The 18,675-nt window shown below is 47.1% G+C and overlaps 1 protein-coding gene across 1 annotated transcript in view; it reads right to left on the bottom strand.

Moving 5' to 3' along the window:
* The window catches only part of TSPAN2 (tetraspanin 2), a 40,393-nt gene extending 21,951 nt beyond the window's left edge, over positions 1 to 18,442 (bottom strand). Inside the window, exons 1-2 of the mRNA XM_056139128.1 lie at positions 18,333 to 18,442; positions 2,886 to 2,988 (exon numbers count right to left, since the gene is read on the bottom strand). Coding sequence (XP_055995103.1) covers positions 2,886 to 2,988; positions 18,333 to 18,401 — 172 coding nt within the window. The 5' untranslated portion in view covers positions 18,402 to 18,442. The remainder of the gene's footprint in view (positions 1 to 2,885; positions 2,989 to 18,332) is intronic.
* Between the last annotated feature and the right edge of the window lie 233 nt (positions 18,443 to 18,675).

The following is an 18,675-nucleotide window of genomic DNA, read 5'->3' as shown; positions in this document are numbered from 1 at the left end:
GTGGTAGGGCGTTTGCCTTGCACGCAGCCAATATGGCTGACCTGAGTTCGATTCCTCTGCCCCTCTCGGAGAACCCAGCAAGCTACCGAGAGTATCTCGCCCACACGGCAGAGCCTGGCAAGCTATCCGTGACGTACTCAATATGCCAAAAACACAGTAACAACAAGTCTCACAAGGGAGATGTTACTGGGCCCACTTGAGCAAATTGATGAACAACGGGAGGACCATGACCGTGACCGTGATATATATGCCATATGCTGATATACTGCCATATACTGATACTAATTCAGAGTCCCAAATAAGACTTTAACTCAGTCCATCTACAACTGACCTATCCTCCTACTCACACACACTTTGACCATGAGGCTTGTCCTACCAGCCCCATGTTCTTTTTTTCATTCTGTAGTTACATCTTACCATTCACTAGCTGTTAGTATGTGTTAGTAATTGTTGTCTGCACTTTATTACTGAACATTTCCTCTGAATATGTCTGTAGAAATATGAATTCCATTAAAATGGAATGAAACTTCTACTATTGAAATGTAGTAAACACTGAGTTGGGACTGTATGAGACTGATTTAGTTGGCAGGGAAGAGTTATGAAACAAACAGCTCCTGGGATATCAGCAAAATGGAGGGATGATGTTCTTTTCTACCTTCTAGCCTGCCCCAGTAGCTTCTGGAGGGGTTGCAGAACAGGGGATGCTGAGTTTTATCCTCGGGATACTCAGAGTCTGGGGGGTGATATTATGTTTTCAGAGCCAGGTAAAATATGCTTAATGTGTGTGTTAGCTTTGGGGTGGAAGGGTTTGTTTCATATGGACCCTATGTGAATGGAAAGAACATTTTATGGTAGATTCTTCTGCACATTTCTTGCAACAAAACTGTCATCTTGTCTAAGTGTTAAGGGATTTGGGGAGAGCCAGGGACTCTCACCACATCCAGGGTCAACTCTCTATTAGTTAATCCCCACTCATAGCTATCTTCTTTTTGGCCAGGAAGGGCTGAGGCATGAACACGCAATGCAAACTTGACCCTCAAGCTGCAGGAAGAGCCAGGGTTCCTTAAAGGGCCACATCATGTTCATCTTTGCATGTTTTTCTCTCCTCCTTTGGATGTTACTGAGGACAGATGCAATGAGACACTGCAGCCACTTTCTGACCCTGAGGTGAGGCTTGAGCACTTCCCTCAAATAGAAATATGGAAAAAACCTGACTCCCTGATGACTTCTTTGAGCCCTGAAGGAATTCTTGGGATTCCCCCACTTCTGATTTCTCTTACCCCATTTCATCTGTCTTGCATCAACATATTATATTTCCACTGTATTTGTATATAAGTTTATGTTGTCATTATTAAATATATACTTACAGTTTGTGGAATGTAAATATATAAAAAATACGTGTTGCTTCCTTAAATCAGGATGTGTCTTTCATGATCCTTCATGGTTATGTGGACAGCATCTTAGCGGAACTTAAATTAATTGGCTGTTTTACAAAAGACTGCACTTAAGATTTGAAAAAAGGTGAACTATTCTTACTGTTGTCCATCCTCTATTTTACTGAACTTCAAGGGACCTTCCAAGCAGTCATCAGGGTACACTTCCAGTGGTATTTTCCACCCAAGCCAGCAGTTCAGTCCTAGGTCAGAGGATATGGTGCTGCTCAGACCCGGCCATGCTGAGGACCAGCAGAGTCACCTTGGAGATGCTGGGGGTGGCTTTAGGGACACATCTGGGGGTTCTGGCGGATGGTACTGTGGACTACACAGGAGCTGCGCATATACCAGGCCGTAATACCTGCACTACCTCCCCCCCATCCTGCTCTGCATATTTTAGCAAATTGTTTAACTTTGCTCTAAAAGTTAAAGTTATAGCCCTCCCTGATGGGAAGAGGAGGTAAGCAGCTTGGAGCAGCCTTCAGGAAGTTGTCCTGGTTCTGAATGGGACATGCAGGAAACAGGGTCTACCCTGGGGCTTTGGAGAAGATGACCTTGGGTCCTGCTTCTCCCCAAACCTGAGGTGGCACATCAGTGGAAGTGTTCTGTGGTGGGTGTGCATCTTCACTCACCAGCCACATGGGGCTGCTACCAAATAGCTTTCTGGTAGGTAGAGTTCAGGGACACTTATCTGAACCAGGAATGTGCAGAGCAGACAGGTAGGGCAGAGGTGATTGGCTCTACAGGTCCTACTGATGTGGGCATCTCAGGAGCCAGGGGGTACCACCTCCTTTCTCCCAGTCCTCCAGACAGTGGAAGGCAGGTCACTATTTCTCCAACCCTATACTTCCTCAGGCAGCCCGACTCTTTGTTCTAGTCTCCGAGTGACCAAGATGAGCACTTCTACCCTTGGAACAGGTTGGTTTAAATTGTATTCCTCTCCTAGACAAGGTATTTCTCTACTTATTTTATTTTGTTTTCTTATTTTTTTGGGGGGTGTCCAATCCTGGCTCTGCTCAGGGGACCATCTGTAGTGCCAGGATCTAGAATCCAGAACTTGGGTTGTAGCCGAAGCTGCATGCCAGGTGAGCACCTAAACTTTGTACTGTCTCTCTGGCCCCATCACCCAGGTAATCTAAAATATAGGCTTGTGGGGTCCCCTTTTCCCCCAGATTGACAGATGACTAACTGGCTCTGTGTTGTAGCCATGGCACGCAGAGGGGACCAAGGGAATATTCTAACATTCTTTGGAAATCAATCGCAATCATGCTCAGAGCCCCTTTCCCAGAAGTTGCTGCAATGGGACATCACATCAATCTCCTCACGGTGATTTCTGGGGTCCTGGGGAGCAGAGGACTGTGTTTGGTGGGTAGAACTCTGACCCTTTCCCACCAGAGGGCATGGCAGGTTCTGCTCGAGCCACTGCAGCCACAGGATGCTGAGGACACTTACCCACATAGACATACTCTGGGGATGTGTCTTCTGACGAGAAGTCCTTCATGGCACCGCTGAACCGAAACCATAGTCCGAAGGCAACAACGGCCGAGCCCGCCAGCTGCAAGGAAATGAGGTGTTCACAGAGGTAGAATCAGGGCCAAGGGAGTGTGAGGGCAGGAAGGGGACCTTTAGGAATCACCTAGTCTACAATTTCCCTTTCTCAGGGAAGGTAAAATTATGTGCCCCAGGTCTCAACAATCCTGATATCACCTTAAAGTTCCATCTGGGTTTGGGACTACACAAAGCCTAGCCAACTCCTCAGCCCCACTGTCCCTCACTGGGTACTTGGGACCTTGTCATCTCAGGGAGAGGGTCTCTGTGTCAGCCACAGGGCCATCACAGGTTCACCCCAGACCTGCGTGATCCCACCTTCCTAGATGGGGGAAACATTCACCTCAGCACCAGTCCACACCCAGACCTGCTGGTGCCCAGGCAGGAAGCCCTTCTGGGGCATCAGGAACCCTTTCTCTGCTGCCTCCTGGGTCAGGGCAGAGCATGGAGCCAGCACAGGAGGCAACCTAGATTTATTTATTTTTATTTCTTTTATTGGTTGCTATTTTGAGTTTCCATGGAGAGAGAAAGGAAAAAATAATTTTCTGAAAAAGCGCGGTCTGTGTGCTGGGTGGCTCCTGGACAGGCTGGGCAGGCCGCAGCTGGTAGAGTCATCACGGCTTCCTCTGTCTGCCACGCTGCGGGCGCGTTCTCTCCCTGCAGAGCTGGCATGTCCCCCCCCACCCCCCACCAGCATCCTCATGCTCTCCCTCCAAACACCCAGCTCAAATCTCTCCACTTTCACTGCTTCAACTGGCCTCCAGAGGTTTCCCCTTCTGTGGCATGGCGGGAAAGCATCGGAGGTATAAAAATAGCCTCCTGGGCTTGCCAACTTGTCCAGTTAGGCCTGGGCTGCTCTAGCCTCTCCCCAGATGAACCATCCGAGGGTGGCCCTGGTCCCACCGGGAAAGGCAGGCCCAGAGCTTGCAATGGAGAGACAGCTGAAGAAGGAAATGGGAGTCAATCAGCAGGAAATCAGGGTCCTTTTCCACAGGACCTTGCTATGGCACAGACACTGCCCCTTAGCTGGGTTTTCGTGAGGGCTTCATTCTTCTCCCAGGCCAGCTCCTCTGTGGCTTCTTCACAAGGTGGCATGACTCCAACAAGGAGTGCGAGCGGCTGAGTTCTAGCAGCTGGACTCCTAGCGTGGAGAAAGTAAAACTTTCCAGTACTCGGGAAAGCACTGATTGGATAATGGGGCATTGGGAAGGAGGGGGACAGTTGAAGGAACTGAGCTTTAAAATATTTCTAAAAAGGGCAACATGGCATGGAAAAAACACAGGGAAATCAGGCCAAAATATTAGCACAACTGATCTTTGTGGAATAGGGTTACAGGTGACATTTTTTCCCTTTTCCTTTTATGGTCTTGCCTAAGTATTCTGCATTAAGCTTGTGTTCTTCTCCGAGGTTTAAAGAAGTTTTTTAAACGTGTTATAAAACTGACAATCTGCTCAATCCAGAAACCAAGTGGAAAGCACCTCCTTGAACCAGGCTCTGGTTTGGAGGAAGCCGTCTGCCGTGGTTCAGACACCGGTGCAGGACGGAGGTGCCCTTGAGATCAACCTTCTGGGTCAGTAGCCTCACAGGCAACCCTCCTGCCCACCTCCAGGGCGACTAATGGAAAGGCAGTTTCCAAATACAAAGCAAAATCTATTGACAAAGGCGACAGGCCAAGACCTGCAGCCACCGCACAGACTGTGGGGGAGGTGACAAGTCCCAGGGACTCCCTAGCCCGCAGCCACATTTTTGGCATCTCTGTACACAGTTTAATTTATAGCTGTCTGGGATCATCCTCCCAGACGAAATGCATTTGTCCAGTCCTGGCACAGATGTGTTCAAGGCAAAACGGAAAATTAAAAGAGAGGTTGCAATTTAAAGACTCAGGGCAATGAGAAAGAACCTGTACTTGTGCCTCCACATCCCCCAAACCTTAACCACAGGGTTTTTCTCTTCAGTTAAGGGGAACTCTGGCATAGCAGAAGGCCAGCACTGTGGAGAGGTAATCTTTCAGCACGAAGTGTGGTGTTAGGGCTGCCAGGTGAGTACCAGGCCATGTCAGAAGAGGTGATGATACATTTTCCCATTATCCTCTTGGACAGTGGCAATAACAGAGACCACATAGCCCTTAGGTCCTTTTCAACTCTCTATTCCCATATAGTCCCTAAAGGGACTCTGGTTATTGGACTTTTGTGAATCTTACCACACTCTATAGAAATTGGGGGAAAAAATCCACACTGAGCCTAGTCTAGTCTGAGATTAAGGGAACAAGTGTGGTATCACAAATTCTCATTGCTTCTGTGTGTCTTGCCCCTGGGAAGAGAAGTCATACTGACTGGCCTGAGGGAATCCATCAAGCCCACCATTTCCCCTTTTAGACTCAACCTTCCCAAGACCCTCATTTTCTCTTCTTTTAATTTCCACAGGCCTAGAGAACTAGCAGCTTAAGTGCAGATGCCAGATGTCATATTATCATTCTTTGCACCACCATTTCTTTTCTGAGTACCAGTTGTGTCTGGTAACCCAAGAATGTGATAAAATTGAATGGTGAGAGCAAAACTGTAGCCACTATCTTAAAAAGGAGTGAAAAAAACTTAGAAAAAGAAAGTGGTGAAAGGCCCAGACAATGACCCATATAAATTTATGTCATAAAATCAGGATTGCCAGATACAAATGTTGCAGAAATTCTCACTGAAAGTCAGTGAAAAAGCAAGCAATGCACCTTGAAAAGTGGGGAAACACTGTTATATGAAACTAGTAGCCCAGCTGAAATCATGTACTTTACCAAACAAAGGTAAAAGCTTCCTTTTATAGAATCTTTGGTGGGTTGGGACATTTGCAGACAGCAGGCAGAAAAGTACAGAAGCAGAAATTCCAAAGCATGTTGTTCTACAAAGCGGGGTCTAGACCACCTCAAGGACATGAGCACATTTGGGATACTTCCCAGGTAACCAAGGTCACATAGCAAGACTCTGACCCTCTCAAGGGCATCTTGAATATTTTTCATGGCTGTTTCTCCCAGATTTAGCTAGTCCTTGGCAGATCCTGGTTGTTAGCCTGCTTGAAGTAAGCCTCTTTGAAATATGATCAGAGGTTCAGGGCTAGAGCAATAGTACAGTGGGTAGGGTGTTTGCCTTGCACGCAGCTGACCAGGGTAGATTCCCAGTGTGGTACCTTGAGCACTGCCAGGAGTAATTCTTGGGTGCAAATTCAGGAGTAAGTCCTGAGCTCTACTGGTCCGGCTCAAACACAAGGAAAAGAAAAGAAAAGGAAAGAAAAGAAAAGAAAAGAAAAGAAAAGAAAAGAAAGAAATATGGGCAGGGGTCTCTTTCTTCATCGCAACTACAGCCTGTATTTTATGGGCAAGTGGTTTTAGTTGCCAGTGATATTTCAGCATGTTTGCTGGACATAAACGTGGAAATTATAAGTATGTCTTTAGAGACCACAATAAGTTTTATTTTAAACCAAAAGTTGTAGAAGAAAGGTCTAAAGACCTATTAGAAAGCATTTTACACAAAGGGATGGGCAGAAAGATTTTGCAGGAAGCAGATTTGGTTCATGGATGTTGATTTTCATTTACTATCTTTATTTCTACTTGCTGATGATCAGCTCTATCTTGAGGACATTTATATATCTCTTTATATCTATATATAGATATATATGTATATGTATTTCACTAAATGAAGAGGATTCCAAGAATCACACACATGGTTCTCACGGGGTCATGAAGTTGGAGGCCAGACTATGCTGAGATGCGAAAATGTGAAGATTGTGCTCCAGATCTTGGCCCTCTGGTCTACTCAGCTCCTCAACCCCACACCTCACGCCCACCCCCAGAGGAGGCCAACCAGACCTGATCACAAAGCCATGGCCAAGGTATGTTTCTCTGCTACTCAATGAATGGGCCCAGCACAGAATTGCCAATGGGGAAGTTCACAGACTTCACCCCAGGGGAGACACAATTCAATGTCCTCTGAAGCTCCAGCCACACCTTAAATTCCTTCCTCTACTCTGGAGCCTACACGTAGCTTAGGTAGCTCTCCTCCCCTCTTGTTCCATCCCCTCATAGCTTAGTTCTGAGGTTACTCCCTCTGGCACAGGTAGATGTCTGCCTTCATGTCTCCTGGAACCAGTTCCAGTTCTAATAAAAGATTTTTGAAATGCATAGTATTCAATTGAGTAGATGTACCATAGTTTCTTTATCCAGTCATGTTTTTGGGCACTTGGGTTGCTTCTAGATTCTGGCTATTGTGAATAGTACTGCAATGAACACAGAAGTGCAGGTGGCTTTTCTGCTCTGTGTTTTTGGGCTTCTGGGACCAATACCCAGGGACAGTAAAAACAAGGGCCAGAAGGATTGGTTCATGGTTGGAAACTTGCCACAAGTGGTGGTGGTGGTGGTGGTGGTGGTGGGGAGGGCATTTAGGATAGAGAAGGGACCACTATGACAATGATAGTTGGAAATGATCTGGACAAGAACTGAGTGCTGAAAGGAGGTACAAGGACAAACATGATAACTTTCAGTACTTATACTGCAAACCATAGTGCTCAAACACACACATACACACACACACACACACACAGAGAGAGAGAGAGAGAGAGAAAGAGAGAGAGAAAGAGAAGAAAATGGTGAAGAAATGGGTGTTGGAACATTGTATGACTGAAACCCAATCATAAACAACTTCTGTGTATCTCATGAAAATTCAATAAAAAAATTAATTAAAATCCTCCCAAATATTTCTGAAATGCTTTTACTAAGACCTGAAGGCAGACCTGAAGGTCTATGCTACTGTCTTACCCCTCTGCTTTGCTGAGGCTCCAGGCAACATCTACTTAATGGAAGAATGGAGGCCCTTGGTGAAGGGACTCAGGTCTTCTACTGAATGATGAGCACCATCTCCATTCATATGTTGAAGCTCTGACCTCCAGGGTAACAGATCTTGGGAGGGGATTAGACTTAGATCACACTACAAGGGAGGGTTCTTCATTGTGGAATTAGTGTCCTTCTAAGAAGAAACAAATGTGGGATCATCCTCTTCTGCCCTATAACCTGTAACCCTCTTCCTTCTCTGCCAAGTCAGGGTAAGGTGAGAATGGGACTACTTTAAGTCGGGAAGAAAGTCCTCTTCAACTAGGAACTCAATTGGCCAGCACCTTGATTTTTGAATTCCTGCCTTTAAATTGGTTAGAAACAAATTCTGGTGGCTTAAGCCACCAGTCATATGTACTTTTAATAGATTCATTAATGGAACCATGGCCAGACTGGGGCAAACCAACAGAACCAGGGCAACAGCAACCTTGCTGCTCTCCCAGGGAAGCCTTTGCAAAGTCTATTTTAAAATCCATCTGCACCTGGAAAAACTCCAAAGAGCTATGAGACTGCATTGTCAGATGTAATCAGCAAAACACATTCCTACATTCGTCCAAAACAAAGTTCAAAATCATTAATTCTGCATCTTTCTAAGTCTGTGAGAGTATGTGATCTGAGAGCATGCACAAATAAAAAGTAAAGAGATCCTGTCATAGGGAGGAACATTTGAACCTTTAATATGAAGCACTCCAACACACACACACATACACACACCACACACACACATACTTGTATCACCATGGAAGAAATGAACAAAATCAATTCTGTAGTCTTGCTTTTCCAGAACAAAAAGTCAGTACATAGACCAAATAAGTCCTCTGCAATTCTGTTCTTGGCAATGAAGCCACATATACTGGCAATGCCACTTCAACCCTTGACTTTTTGTTAAAAGCTTTTATGCTCATTCTTGTCCTGGGTAGAATTTTTATCCTGAATGGGATTACCTCATATGCTCTCACCAATCTTGATCAGATTGAAAAGCACACTAGGAGATTGTCAGGGTAAGGAAAGACCCCCTTTTGCTGACCAAATTTAGGAGTGCATTTGTTCTGGGAGATGGTTATTAATCTTCTTAAAGAAGAAAGTTAACTCCCAAGAATTTTTTTACTTTAATACAGTAAAAGCAAGGCAAGGAGTCTGTGGCATGCTCTCAAAGCCAAGGATGGTGTCAGGAGAAATTCAAGAGCCAAATGTCATGTACAACCACCTCTGAGGAACTTGGCTGGCTGGCCTAAATATCATGTGGAGGCAAGGTGGAAACAGGAGGCAGGATCTTAGAGGAGGAGGAGATACAGCAGTGGGTTGGGAAATGTATGTGTCAGATATCAGGATTTCTCACTTCCACAAATATTTCCCTTATGATAGTCTAATAAGAAAAAGCTGTGCTAAGAAATTCCTGAAAGACTTCTTTCAGGTAAAGCAATATTTATAAAAAAATACTGAATTCTCTGCATGAATGGGAAAATTTTGCGATCCAAAGCATGACAGAACCAGGAATGTTCTATCAGTCTTTGGAACAAACCACTACTCTATGTATTTGTGCCACACACAAACTTTCTTTTGTTGCTTCAGATTGACACAAAACTCTTGTGTGGAATCAGCTATATCTCCACGAGGCACGGTGAATGGCCTGAAGGTTGGGGACAGGGGGCAGGAAGAGCTCAGGGGAAGGGAGAAGGACCTGGGACACTAACTTTATTGTGAATGATCAAGTATATAATTTAACTAGAGAGAGTGGAAAAATGTGCTGTATTTACTTAGTGGCTATGCATAATGTCTTTTTCCTCTAGAGAAATTATAGGGGAAGGGAGGAAGAGATGGGATAACAGTGAAAACTAGGGGAAAAGATGATGGTAGTAAAATTTTCTTGAAAGAAAAAAATATGTCATGGACCATAGCTCTGATGCCAGTGGTCTGATGCTCGGGTCTAGTGAAGGGCAGATACAGACAGTATTAAAACCACAACCCTCCTGGTCCTGGAGTGAACTAAACCAAGTCTGGATGACTCGTCCCTGAGGGCATGATCTCCCAGAGGACCAAGTGGTCTGTTTCTGGGGTTTTCCCTTGGCGTCATCTTGCTCTCATTCCAGACTTGTCCTCTGGACAAACTCTTACCTTGAAGGGTACTGTCTACTGTGAAATCTCATCTATGCTGAACTCTAAACAAACCAGGACATGAACAATAATTTCCAGTCTAATCACTTTCAAACTGACTGAGAGAACATTCTCTTGAGCAGATCAGCAGGATTCTTAAATATCAACCAATCTCTACCCAGTTCCAGAGATTCCAGCCAACAGGAGAAAAATCATGCTTCAGGTGGAATTCAGGTTTGATGGGGACAAACCAAAGCACAATTTATTCATAAGTCAGCTTGACTAGGAGCCAAAAGAAAGCATGGCAGTCTTGTATGGATCTAGAGAGTAAAATCTAGAGAGGATTTTTCTTTTGTTCATGTTGTTCTATGGGCTACACTCTGTGATACTCAGGGGCTACCAAAGCTACACCTGGCTGTGGGTGGTGAGAGGGTCGAGGGGGTGCAGCATTAAACTTCATCCTGGTCCCCAGAGATTTTCTTTAATGTCAAATTTACCAGAAGTCATTGGAGGTCACAAAAGCTGGCTGCACCTGGCCATTTACAGGGTGTGGGGTAGGATGGGGTATCTGGCACATTCAAGAACGTGCAGGGAGACCTAGGATATGTGGGAGCTGCTTCTAAGGTGCCTGACCCTACTCCTTCCCCCTGCTCCAGTTTATAAACAGACTCTTTCCTAATCAGCATTAGATGGGGGTAGAAAGCACTTGGCAAACACTTCAGAATCTTTGCCAGTTTCTCTTCTAGCAAACAATATCTCTTCTGAGTGCTCAGACTGAATATCAATGCCCTTATAATAAAACATCCACACACAGACTGAATTTTGACATCCTTATAATGAAATATCCACATACAGTCATGCTGTCCAGGAGTAATGGCAGATAAAAATGGGTTTTCCAGGCCATTTGGACTGGAATCTGGCTCAGTTACTTAAGAGTGTGTAATCTTGGGTAGGAAGAAATTCTTTGATTTCTCTAAGTCTAGGCTTCCCCTTCTGCAAAGTCAAGGTAGTTATATTGTCCTCTTAAGAGATGAGATGAGTTCTCATTACACACTGGAAACAATGAGAGGCCTACACTTGGTGTTATTATCTGGTAAACTTGACAGTGTGGCATCTAAGCTGGAAATTGGACTTCTCTTTCATGGGTCCAATAACCGAGCCCTCTGTCACTGTCCTCTATTACTTTTTACTTGAACTCTACACTCTTTCCATGTCAAGTAGAATTCCCTCGCCTCTTCTAAACCTTCTGTTCTTAACAAACTAGTGCCCCCCATTTCGGAAATTATGTCTGCTCTTTTTTTTTTTCAGTTTCAGCTTTTGGAAGACCCAATAAAGGAAAAATAGATAAGATGACTGATGACATCAGTAGAGTGAGGTATGAGATACTCAGCTGTCTCTAATGACATCAGTGTTTTCTCTGTCTACAATACAGTGGCCACCAATGGTGACTGAGTGTGTGAAATGTGGTGTAACTGAGTCATATATTTTAACCATTACTGATTGAAATGTAAATAATCATGGCGATGAGCACCCTGACCCCCGTCCTAGAGAACTCAGTTCTGGAAGTCTCATGGTAGTCAGAGCTTCCAACTTTTGTCCCAGCGAGTCTGCAGGCTGGAGTGCTTTGGGACAGACTCCTAGCTCAGCCACTGGCTGGCTGCAGAATGAGCAAAAGCTCTAGGACTTTCAGCACCTCAGCTTCCACTTTGTGAATTTCAAGCGACAATAGCTGGCATTTCAGAAACTCATTGTGAAGGTGTCAGGGGTTCATTTACAAAATCTGCTTAGTCTAGTAGTGGACATACAGCTTGCATTGAGCTAATGTTTCTGTTTTCCTTCAGATTGTCTCTCAACACACCCCCCTGCTTGATTTTCATCTGCCTTAAACTGATCAGGACTCTTTTCCCCTTCTCTCCTATTCTCCCTCCCAAGGGATGGACAGGTTAATGCACCTTTTTGCTCCTGCATCTCTGAAATGAATCAAAACAAACAGACAAAGAAACAAAATTCCAATGGGTCAGGGATGTGGCTCAGTGACAGAGTACTTGCCTTGCCTATGTGATGCCCTGGGTTTGATCCCCATCATCAACCAAAATAAAAGGAGGATGAGATATGGCAGTCAGCTGCAAAATGCATGAGTCACCCACGTCCTTCCTTCCTTTCTTCTTTTGGGACCACACCCGGCAGTGCTCTGGGATCACTCCTGGTGGGGCTTGGGGGATCGTATGTGGTGCTGGGGATTGTGCAAGGCACCTTTACTCCTGTACTCTCTCTCTGGTCCATTAGAGTGTTCTCTGGACCAGGGCTTCTCTTCCTCTCCACACACCACCACTTCACCCCTCTACCCCTAGGGTGGAGGGGACTTGCCAAGAGTACTCAGGGACCCTACTTGCAATTCTTGGCCAACAAGGTCATTGGTTTAGTGCAAGTCTGAGGCTCTGCAGTGCCAGGGATTCAGGGACACCTTGCAGTGCTGGGAGCTCCCAGGGTCACACCTGCTCATGCTGGGGGCCCTGTGGGACTGTACCCAGCTGTGCTTGGGGGACCATATAGTGCCAGCTGTGAACCCAGCTGAGTACATGCTCTAACCATTGTGCTACCTCCTTGCCTTTTCACCCAAGAAATGTTTACACAACGCTGGGAATTCAAATCAAGCCTTGACTGATAAGAAATCATAAGGATGTTTATTTTAAAAGAAGCCCCCACATTAGGGGTTGCAAACCACAGTTTAGAAGCTAGGCTTTGGACCAGCCTCACCAGCAGTAGCTAGGGGCTTATGAGAAAGGCCAGAATATACACTGGATCCAGATCCCCAGTGGTTTGGGAACACATTAGAGTTTGAAGAGTGCTCAGCCCTAAAGGTTCTCCCTGGCCACCCATGGTTTCCTCTTGGTAGCTGTGTGGGACAAACAGCTGCTGTGCCAGGGTTAAGCTCACAGACCCTGTGACCCAGAACTGTATAGCACCACAGTGATACGTGAATTAACTTGTTTTATCTGTGCAATGATTATGCACTGATAGCAGAATTTATTTATACCCATTTTACAGAGGAGAAAACTGAGGCTCAAACAGATTAAATTGCTTACTGATCAAGTTCTCCAAACTAAACAGACAGAAAAAAGAAAAATAGACAATGTGATACAAGTCCCTCCATCTTCTAGGCTCTGGATTCTGGGATTCCAAATGCCCCACTGCTTTAACCCGTCCAAGGTCGCACAGATTCCTGGCTCTAAAGCTCTTGCTTCTCCAGACTGGCCTCACGGTAGAGCCCTGTTCCCCACCCCCAAAATGTGTCCCTCTAGTGCATAGTATGAAAGGCTGCTTCGCACCTAGACAGAAATCAGAAATGAAGACCAAGGTGGATAGAAGAAATTTGATTTTGTTTTCTGGGGTATGCTGGGTTTTGGTGGGTGCCAAAGAATACTTTCTTAAGGGAGGCGTGTGTGTGTGTGTGTGTGTGTGTGTGTGTGTGTGTGTGTGATGAGTGGGGATCAAACCCCGACCCTCATGCATACAAGCCATGGGCTTTACCACTGAGCCACATCCCCAGCCCCTCAGGGGTTTTTATCAACCTGTCATTCTGACAGACTAGAGCTCTGAAGCAAATAAAATAAGCTGGGACAGATTAGGTGGGAAAGTTGAGTCAAACATCTCTCACTCTCAAAGCCACCTGTTAGGCCTCAGCCCTTGAAAACCCAAATCTGCATTAGTAATGGGGAGAAGGGAAGGAGAGCGACTTCAAACAAGCCATATATGGCATCTGGCTTTCAGCAAGCAACAGCCCTGCTTCCTGTGGGCTGGTAACCCCGAGCAGTTCTGCAGAGTACAATGCGAGGAAAACGCTGAGCATACAACAATAAACCAAGAAATAAACAGCACTCGGGTTTTTCTTTAAACCATCCTATGTGGCTTGGTGGACTGTGGTGTTTTATTTATATTGCTATGCAACGGGGTGGGGGGGGGGGGTGAAGGTGTTTTCTGGGAATGCCAGCCTGGGAGTACACAGTGCTATCTGAATTTAGAGCTGACACATGTTGGAAGGGTTTTCATGTTCACCTTCAACCATGATAACAAAAAGGAGTTTAATGGGATTCATAACTAGGTTTTAGTTTTGCTTTTGGTGAGTTGAGTTGGCTGTCCTGGGCTGGGTAAACGCTGTGCTGATAGCAGGCAGGAGCTGCTTGGATGTTTCTAGAAATCAGGAGCACAGCTGAGAAAAACTTCAACCATGCTGCCCGGGGGAGGCTGCATGTCGATTTGTTAAACTGTCCATTTCTGGGCACAAGCTGTCCCAAACACCCTCCACCCCACCTCTGTGCCTGTCTTTTGCACAGTTTCTGACCAAGAAGGAAGTGTTGTCACCACCAAGAGGGACAGGGGCTCACAGGGCTCTAGGACAAGTGTAAATATCATACTTCCAGGCCCAGCTCCAACAACCCCCCTCACCCACCGTCCCCTCCACCAACCTGCAGCCCCTTTTCCATGTACTCACACAACCTCCAACCAGGAAAAAACAACTCCAGAAACTAGGGTGGGGCTTTGCTGGAAACCAGTCCTCTTTGTGACGGGAAGGTGGACACCTAGATAATTTATCCCCAACTATGGTTTCCCCTACATCATTAGGAACCTCTTTCAGTGGCCAGCTTCCCTGTGTCAGCAACCACCCTCGGGAAGATGAGGCCTGTTTTCCTGTGGTCTCTTGGTGCTACAAAGAAAAAATCAACAGGTAATGAGCAGGAGAACCAGGGCTCAGACCTGAGACAAAATTGTTTATGGTGAGCCATGCACCAAATTCTCAAAGCATCGTGTGCACTAAGTCCCAGTCCAGAGCCGTGGGGAATTGGCTCTGATCTGTGTGGCACTGTTTTAAGTGCTGGAGACAGTCAGGGGAAACAGCATGAAGAAAAATTGTGCTCTCAGAGGTTCTGTCTTCTAGTGGGGATGTAGGAAGGTAGGGAGCTCACATTTCCAAAGCTATTGTGCAGAAACTCTCAAAAGGAAGACAAGCTACAAATCACTGCGCTAAGGGAATCCCCTTTCCCAGTGCTTTAGGGAGAGAGTTCTAATGGTTATTGTGCTTGGAACTTCATATTCCTACTCACATGGACCATTACTTTTTCTTTGTTTGTTTTTTGAGCCACACCTTGTGGTGGTCGGGGCTTACTCCTGTTTCTATGCTCAGGGATCACACCTGGTGGGCTCTGGGGATCATATGGAATGCTGAGGTTCAACCGAGGTTGGCCACATGCAAGGCAAACCTCCTCCCACTCTATTGTTGCCCTGGCCCTGCATAGTGAATATTGCTGACCACTGTGTTCTGGGCTCCTAGGAAGATGTGGTCGAACACTGTTTCATTTTAGTCTGCTCTGTCACTCTCTTACTTTAATTGTAGGCTGAGAAAACAGGTCACAAGGAAGAATAATAACTTTCTCAAGCTCAACCTCCTTTAGTCCCAAAGCCTTGTGCCCTCATGAAATGGGGTCCCAGTCACCTTGGTCCTATTCTGCTGCTGGTGGCACTGCGTCTCTTCCAGTGCTCTTCTGCAGCTTTTGCTCACCTCCCTCCTGCCTTGGAGGTTCTGCATAAGCATTCCCTCTGCAGAAGAATTTTCCTCACTGCTCACTACTTTCTCTGCATCCCTTCATAGAGATAGTCAGGCTGAACCCCACTAAACAAGGTGGGAGTCAAATATGGTTTTATTCCTTATATCTTTCTATTTTTGTTTTGTTTGGGGGGCATACTCAGCAGTACTCAGGGGTTACTCCTGGCTCTGCACTAAGAGATCATTCCTGATGGGCTCAGGGGACAATGAGATGCTGAGGATTAAACCTGGATCAGCCTGTGCAAGGCAAACACCCTACTTGCTGTACTATTGCTACAGCTCCACTTTATACCTTTCTTTACTATGAAATCTGTTGCTTGATAATGCTCTAATTTATTTGTGGTTGTTCTATAGGCATTGGACTTATTTCCTCTACTAGCCTAAACCAGCAACTCAGCAAACGACATTTTATGTTTAGAAATCATGTTCTTGATACTTATGGACATATAATATTTCCAGTACTTGCTTTATAATTGCTCACCAGTGGTTCTTAGTCTGCGCATGCATCAGGCTTGCCTGGAGGGTTGTTAAAATAGGTCACCATTCATTGCAGCACTGTTTACAATAGCCAGAATCTGGAAAAAACCTGAGTGCCCGAGAACAGATGACTGGTTAAAGAAACTTTGGTACATCTACACAATGGAGTACTATGTAGCTGTTAGAAAAGACGAAATCATGAAATTTACATACAAGTGGTACTACATGGAAAGTATCATGCTAAGCGAAATGACTCAGAAAGAAAGGGATAGACATAGAAAGATTGCATTCATCTTGGGAACATAAAGTAACAAAATAGGAGACTAACACCCAAGAATGGTCGAGATTAGTACCAGGAATTTTACTCCATGGCTTGGAGGCCAACCACACATGCTAGGGGAAAAGGGAGCTCACATAGAGAAGGGAGCACCAAATAAAGGGTGTTGGGAGGATCCTCCCAGAATGGGAGAAGCATGCTGAAAGTACTATAGACTAAACATGACTGCCACTCAATGCCTCTCTTGCAAACCACAGAACCCAAAAGGAGAGAGAGAGAACAAAAGGGAATGCCCTTCCACAGAGGCAGGGTGCGATGGGGGGGTGGGGGGTGGGAGGGATACTGGATCCGTGGTGGTGGGAAATGGGCACTGGTGGAGGGATGGGCATTTGATCATTGTATAATTGAAACCCAAGCAAAAAATTTGTAAGTCTACAACTGTACCTCGTATATCTCACTAATAAAAAAAATAATAAAATAGGTCACCAGATCATTACCCCTAAGTTTCCAACTCAGAGGGCCTGCTAGCAAGTGCATTTCTGCTTTTTGCAGGAGAGGCTGGAGCTGCCTGTCCATTGCCCACTTCCAGAGCCACTGGTGGGCAGGGAGCCACCGTTATGAGGTGCATGCAGGCTGAGTTTACGTTCCCACTTGTCCACTAACTAGCTGGGTGACCTTGGGAAAGCTGACTATTTGAGACTGTCTCCTCTGCAACAAATGATGATGCTAATAGCATGGTGATTGGGACGGTGTGAGGATCAACTCTAATCATGAGTGCAATGTGTATGCCACTATCCTCGCCTCACTGAGAACACTCAATGTCCCACTCTTTCTGGGAATGCAGACATAAACTGGACCTATAGCAGTATGGAACCCAACCCAAGAAGGAATTCTCTGGCTGATAGGAAACTTCTCTTTGGATGTGAATATAGTGAAAATGAAGCATGACATCGATAATGAACAGCTTTTGAAATGAAGCCAGATGATGAAAAAAACACACGAGGGGCCTTTAGAAAGGCCCTCACTATAGAAGACTGCGCTGGTGTGGCGTGGGAAAGCTAGCCAGACTTTGTGAAACAGGGGACCGTCACCTTCCCCTGGAAAAGGATGCTGAAAACGTTCATCTGGCCTGTGAGAGCTGGCAGCCCAGACATCTGGGCTCACAGCTTTGGCAGCCACCAGCAGAACCCATCATTCAATAGTTAATTACTTGCAATCGTGGGAAGAGTCTCCAGAGCAGACAGAAAAACGCCACCTCGTCCGTCTTCACTGCTTTTAGGCACCCAGGCCCTGCTCCCGCCAGATCTGGAGCCTTTGCCCCCAAGGGAGCGCTGCTTTCCCACAGGGTTAACTGAGCAGTTCCAGGGCTGTCAGTCTCTGGGGAAGCCCCAACAGGCAGTGCAGACAAGGCCGTTTTTAGAACACCCTGGGCTCGAGACAGGGGCGTCTGGGGATGGGAGAGCCCTAACCGTGTCTCAAGAATACAGACAGGTTCACGGCTCTTGACATGAGCCGCGGATCTCCGGGCGTTGGGCGTTCAGGAAACCCTGCAAAGTTGAATGAGATCATCTCTGGGTGCACGAGCATTTAGGAGAGGCTGCGAGCTGGGGGGAGGGGGATGCAACGCTGCCCCCGAGGTCCCTCCCTCCCCATCCTTCTCTGGACCACCACGTCCTCTGACCCAACCCCCCAGCTCCGAGCACCGAGAAAACGGAGGATGACAAGCCCTCTCCCAGGCGCGGACGATTCCGCCTCTACCCCGATTTCTGAAACCAACCTAGCGGCCAGGAGGAGCGGGTCGGGCGCAGGCGCCGGAGACGCTCAGCTCAGGGGCGTGCGAGCACGGAGCTGGAGCGGGGCCCCGCACACCCGGCGCCCCCCACTCTTTGTCTGCCTTTTGCTCCCCTCGGCCCTGGCATCGCCCTGCTGGAGGAGCGGGCACGGGCGCCGCAGCGCTCCCCTCCCGGGGACCAGAGTCTGCGCCCCCCCCGCCCAGCCCGTGCCCTGCCCGGCCCTCTCGGCTCCGGGTCTCACCCAGAAGAGCAGGTTGAAGCCGAGCAGCAGGTACTTGATGCACCGCAGGCCCCCGCGGAAGCGCCCCATGCTGCGGCGCCGCGGCGGGATGCCGAGTCCCCAGGCCAGCTCCGAGCTCACGGAGCCGGCGGTAGCGGGTGGGAGAGGCGGTGCGCGGGGCGGGGCCAAGGGGAAGGGCGGAGTCTCGGGGCGGGGGCGGGGTAACGGCGCCGCGGCGGGATGCGAAGTCCCCAGCACCGATCCGCGCTCACCGAGCCCAGGGAGCCGGCGGGAGGGGCGGGGCCACGGCGGGGACGGAGCCCGGGCTCCGGGAGCCCGGAGAACAAGCTCGAGGGGCGGGGCG

Source organism: Sorex fumeus, unplaced genomic scaffold (genome assembly GCF_029834395.1).
Source record: "Sorex fumeus unplaced genomic scaffold, SorFum_2.1 ptg000131l, whole genome shotgun sequence".
Classification (NCBI taxonomy): domain Eukaryota; kingdom Metazoa; phylum Chordata; class Mammalia; order Eulipotyphla; family Soricidae; genus Sorex; species Sorex fumeus.
The sequence above is the reverse complement of the archived record's forward strand: the minus strand, read 5'-3'. Positions and strand labels throughout refer to the sequence as shown.